At 53.7% G+C, this 6,000-nt stretch overlaps 1 protein-coding gene across 1 annotated transcript in view; it reads right to left on the reverse strand.

Annotated features, from left to right (window-relative positions):
* The window catches only part of Efnb2 (ephrin B2), a 43,201-nt gene extending 38,305 nt beyond the window's left edge, over positions 1–4,896 (reverse strand). The window contains exon 1 of the mRNA XM_051181962.1: positions 4,131–4,896. Coding sequence (XP_051037919.1) covers positions 4,131–4,261 — 131 coding nt within the window. The 5' untranslated portion in view covers positions 4,262–4,896. The remainder of the gene's footprint in view (positions 1–4,130) is intronic.
* Positions 4,897–6,000: the final 1,104 nt, after the last annotated feature.

The following is a 6,000-nucleotide window of genomic DNA, read 5'->3' on the forward strand; positions in this document are numbered from 1 at the left end:
ACGCTTCTCTTTAACAAAGGGTGATCTCATAAGCAAATCTATGCAGATGTTTAAGTGACCTGAAAAACAGGTTCTTTATGTCAGCAGCAAAGGCAGGGAGCGACCAGTGGCATTTTAATCATCTTTTGGAGAAGGAGGCGTCTTAGTGTCCAATTTGTAATTAGATATTTTAAGACTGAAGTTTTCTTCGGAATGTCAAGGAGACGTTGTTCTTAAAACGAGTCTTTCCCTGGGATCTACTGTCTATATTTCCCGCTCTCTGCCACTCCCACTTCTATGACGAGGCCCTGCAGTTATGCAGGGATCAGGACTAGTCTCTCATTTGGTGAATGTACTCTGAAATGCCAATCCATTAGGTTCCTGAGAGCAACCCGAAATATTTCAGATAAAGATTTAGACAGCAGAGATTTAGTTACCCCAGTGCTCATGATGGTTGAAGGAGGTTATCGTGTGGACCCACCACCAAGATTCATTTTAGTAAATGAGAAGAGGTTCTAGGAAAGCTAATTAAATCCACCAGTTCTCCAGCAGACTAGGGAAACCATTCCAACACGTGGTCTTTAGGTAGTCCCAGGAGATGGCTAATGCACCTGTCTGCAAGCTCCCAGCCACTGAGTCAGAACCGTAGTGGAATGCTGGGGTCATTTGCATTTCTTTGCATTGCTAGGACAAGTGTCAACAGCTAAGCTTTGTGAACGATTTAGAACCAAGTGCCCAGGAAGCCATCCTAACCTCGGCCCTCTTTTCTAGGGCAGGAAGCTGTAATTGCTAAGGTTAAGAAGTGCAGTGCTGGGACGCACAGATCCTCATCTGGAGAGGCTGCCTGCCACGTTCGTCTTTGTGTTCTGCCTGGCTCACTCAGCTGTGGAGCAAGGACAACCCACTACCTATAGTTTATCATTCCGACAAAATGTGAGGACTGTGGTTGTGAAACAGTACCAGTTCTATACTAAAACCGACAAGATTAACCCAAGTGCAAACTGTGGGAGCACATGCATAGTTCAGAGTACTATTCAATCAAGGCTGAATCTGCATGTGTTTATCTACCAAAAAAAAAAAAAAAAGGAATTTCAGACAAAATAGAAAGTAGGTTGGGGTATGTATGTGTTATTGAACAGCTATTTAAACAGTTCTATTCATTGCAGTTTAGTTCATCAATTTGACAGGCCCGTATTTATTCAGGACCTGACCTAAGGGTAGGCCTGTGTATTTCAGCTTATCTGAATATTATCCAGCCATTCTTTTGTAGCAAGCCAATCAATTTCAGAAATTCAGTGTTATGAATGGGGGAAAATTACATGGGAAAAGCATGATGCTTTGTAAAATACTTATAAAGCTTACAGAGTAGAATCCCAAACATAGGTTAACACTGGAATGAAATTTTCAAAGGTGTAATTTATTCTGGTATACTATGCCAGTGTAACATTGTTAACACTAAAGTGAAACTATTATTCATCAAAACAAGCAGAAGCAACAATGACAAAACAACAACAAAACAGACTCCATTTTACTTTGGCAAAAAACACTATGCTGGAGAGGGGGATTCTACTGAACTGATAATTAGAAATGATTCGCTTTGCTGTTCTTCCCAGAACTTAAAAAGAGTTGAAAAATGACCTAAGCAGTACCAGCACCTACAGATACAATGTGGCTAATCTAACAGGGCAGCCACTAATCTTTGAGTACACAGAACTTCTGATTATTACATAAACTCCCGGGGATGGGCTCGCAAGCAATGTGATTAAAGTAGTTATGGAGATTCCAGTTTACAAAGGATTTTCTGGGCCCTGCAGGCACACAGCTGCTGCATGCTCCCTGTGTGGACCCCCTGAATGAAACAAACCTAATTACGGATGCCTGTCTCAGGACAAGTGACTTGCCCCACAGTTTGTGCAAAGTGAAGTGAAACTTGCAAGCCTCTGGTTACCTGCCTGCCACTTCTTATCCACACAAACTTTTCTCTGCAAAAGTGAACAAGGGAAGCAATCCCAGGCACTAAACACTAAAAGGCTCTTTTGTATTACTCTCCCAGAAAGAGATCTTTCTGATCTCACAGATAGCATTCAGCCACAAGCTTTCCAGAGGAAATTTGTGAGATATTTTACTGTGGAGACCAGTGAGCAATTACACTAGCCACCACACAGGGAGGCCTGCTCCTCGGAAATGCAAGCCCTTAGCAGCTCTCTACATCGGTGACCACAGATCAGAAAAATTATACTATTAAATATCAAAATAGTATGTAAATGATGTAAGTCACCACTCCCTAACACGTACGGAACGGAAGACACAATTCTCCAGATGCTATGCAAACATTGTTTTTCCCCCACCAAACAAGTCAATGTTTCTAACCCTCCCTGCTGTACACCCAAGTGTAGTGGTCACAACGAACACACACAAAAACATACTATGTCGCTCTGTGGCTCTGAGGGTTTTCATGGGAATGTCTTTAAGCTAGATTTAAATGTAAATATTAAATCTAGACTGGTGTGTGTGTGTGTGTGTGTGTGTGTGTGTATGCTTCTCAAAGAGGCTGTGAGTGAAAGTGCAAAGTGGAGAGAGGCAGGCAGCCTGGGGAGAGGGGGAGGGGCGCGCCCCTCGCTAGCATTCGGCAGGGAAGGGTGACCTCTGTAGGCACCGCGAGCGAGCGTCAGCCTCAGCCACCACCAGGGCCCCAGTCGGAGCAGCGACGGCGGCGCTCAGGTCCCAGCCGGGCGCCTTCCGGCACCACCAGGTGTCTGTAGATCCCGTGTGGCTGCCAAGATGACATGCCAGGGAAGCTAATACAACACCTTACATTCAAAACAAAACAAAATGTATACCAGATCAGACTATATCAAAGACGGCCGCAGTAACTTTAAAACAAGGGTCTTCTGGCAACACGCAAAAATGTCTGTTTCGGGTCATTTACTACCGTAAATTTTCTTTTCTTTTCTGTTTTTGCCCTTTCTTAGGGGAACGTGTTTGGTCAATTATGTTGGTGCATTTTAAATTTACCACTTTGATGCAGTTCTTTGCTTGTGGGGTAATTTCTAAATCAATCCGTTCATCTCTACTCTGAAGCCACTCACCATACCCTCAACTCCGACTAGGCCATTGATTTTGCTTCTAATCTCAAAGGTCTGCCTCCAAGCCAGGAGCCAGCCAGCCAGCGTCTCCACACTCTTCCAGGGCTGAGACCAGAATTCCTCACAGTACTTTCTGGTCGTAGTTGAAAGATGAGGTAATAGGCAGCACCCAGGTACGGTAACCGAGACCATGGCCGCGTATACCAAGGGATGGCTAGCTAGCATTTTCTAAACCCGAGCGCACCCTGGGAGCCCAGACCTGAAAGTTAGTCTCAGGCCTGGCTTTCTCCCGCTCGTGCGCTCTGCTAAAAAGCAAGTCTGATCAAGGAACTCCCGACTACCCAAGTACGAAGGCTGCGGCGTTGACTGGGCAGGGCCCTGATTCTCCAAAAGGCGTCATTAAAACTGAGCCAGCTATCCGGACAGCGCCGGGGCTAGGACACCGGTTCCTACGCCAAGGGAGAGGCCGGTGTGCCGAGGGCTGGCAGCCCGAGTTCTCCGGCCGGGCCAGCGAGCTCCCCCGCGCACGTTCCGTCTAGCGAGGGGACTCCGAGCCACGCCGGCTCCCGGACTCTGCGGGCCCACTGTTCCCTCCCCAAAGGGACGTTACACTGTCCCAGACCCCCCAATTTCTGTCGCCTTCCGGCAGGGCTCCGGCCGGTGGCTCCCGCGCTTCTGGAGAGCGCAGCATCTCTGCCTGGCTCCGGAGCCCGCCGGTTGGTGCGCATCTGTAGCCCCTTTAGTGGCGACGTCCTCCTTTCTCCAAAAATAAGGGAGGGCCGGGTAGAGCCATCAGACACCTTTCTCGATGTGCCACCCGAGTCGCCAGGGCGTTGGGCACCCTCGAGCACTTGATGTTGGAGCCCCACGAAGAGCCCCTTGGAGCCCGCGCTCGCAAGTCCAGCCAGTCCCCACCTAGAGAAATGTGGCGGGGTGGGGGCTGGGGGACGGGCGCCTCAGGTTCTAGAAACAGGCTCCGAGGCCTCCTCCCGCCCAGACCATGCGACGTACCCCCGGGCACAGGCCCGGGGTCGGGAAGAGGAAGGGATCGTGGACGCCACTTACTTGGAGTTCGAGGAATTCCAGTAGATAGGCTCTAAAACTATCGATCTGGAAATCGCAGTTCTGCATAAAACCATCAAAAGTCCCCAACAGTACTTCCACACAGAGTCCCTCCTGGACCGGGCCATGGCCATGGCCAAGCCGCTCCCAGTTCTGCACACTCCGGGACGCGATGGGACCGGCCACAGGCCGCGACACCCCAATCCTTCGGGGCGGACGCGCCGCGTCGCTCCAGCGGTCACCGAGGCCAGGTGCGCTCGCCCTGCGCAGTCCTCAGCGCGCGGGGTGGGGCCGAAGGCGCGGGGCGCGGCGGCTCGGCGGACTCGGGGCTCCGGGGCGCCGCGCCGGACGCAGCTGGGACGGCCGGCTCCCGTGCGGCTCCAGGGTGCCGGGCCAGCCGCAGAAGGCGGGCGCGGCGAGGGCGCCGGGCTGGGACAAAGGCCCTCAGCAGAGAGGCGAGTCGGCGTGGGGTGGCGGGTGCTGCTCCCTGAGAGGGGCCGCTTGACTATAGATCCAGAGCAGCGGGCAGCGGCCCGGGCAAGTGGGCGCAGCGTCGGCGCGGTTCCATGTCCCGGAGCGCAGAGAGAGGGGGCGCCTCCTGAATCCTCGCAGCTCGCGGCCCGCCGATGAGGAAGGAGGGCACTGGGACCCCCGCGGGCGCCGGACGCGCGCGGGCCTTTGTGTGCGGGGAGGGCGCCGGGACCCGCTAAGCGAGCAGCTCCGCAATCCGACCGGCGCCGCCGTCCCCGCCGCGGAGAGTCAGCGCGCCGGGCGCGCTGTCACAGCACTATAAACGTAGGGCCCCGCCCAGCCGCACGCAGCCCATTGGCCCGCCGCCCCAAGAGCGCGCACTGATTGGATGTCATTCCCGTCCATCCGCCGCCCACCCCTCACTGGGCACCGCGAGGTGGGGCGCAGCTGACAGGTGAGCCCCGCCCCCCGGACGAGTGGCGCTGGGCGCCGCGGACCGCGCACGAGTGGTCCGGTGCCACGCAGGGTGCAGAGCCGGCCGCCTCCTAACAACTCGTGTACGCGCCCGCCGGGTCGCCGCGGCCCGCAGCGCGCCTGGGCTGGCGAGTAGAGCGAGGGTCGGTGAACGCAGCGTTCCTTCCTTGGTGCGGAACTGCCCGCGGGTGTACGGCGCCGAAATCCTTGGCGGATGCCTTTAAGCCTCTGATCTAGGGTCTCCTCGCCTGATTCTGGCACCAAGTGATCGGGCCGGCCCGACGCAAGTGAAGACGGACCCACAAGGCAGCGCCAGGCTTCGCAGCCCACCCGCAGTGTCTGCCCGCCTGCCGTTCATCCCGACCCCGTGCCTATCATCATTTGCCCACTCCTCATTTCCGGTCCTCTCGGTGCAGCTCCCCTTCCCCGCCACTCGCAAAAACAGAGCCTCCACTGCAGACTTGAGTGGACTTTCCTTCGCTAGCTCCCGGGAGACCCCGCGACCCCACAGTGGCAGGGAAGTTAGGGGTGACCCCGACGACCATCAGTCAGAGCAGAAGTGGCAGCCAATTCTTTGCAACTCGCGTGCTTGCCTAAGACCGGTTTGAGAACCTGAACGTCGGTGTACGGATCCACAGCGCCCACTAGCGCCCATTTTTGCCCGTCCTGTTTGTAAGAACAAGCCTTCCCGCTACCGGATCAAAAACACTTGCTTAAGGTGGCCCACTGAAGGCAGAAGGCACTCAGAGTCTGTGCAGGGACCGACAAAAGTCAACCACGTGTTTTCAGATGCTGTCCCTCAATACCAGAATTTCTGAAAGTGGAAGCAGGCATTTTTCTCACCTATTTAACACAATTCCCACCGAGTTAAATATGAGAAAGTATTTACTATCTACATTGTCTAACCCCAACCCCCTTCATCCTTTGT

Source organism: Phodopus roborovskii, unplaced genomic scaffold, assembly GCF_943737965.1.
Source record: "Phodopus roborovskii unplaced genomic scaffold, PHOROB, whole genome shotgun sequence".
NCBI lineage: Eukaryota > Metazoa > Chordata > Mammalia > Rodentia > Cricetidae > Phodopus > Phodopus roborovskii.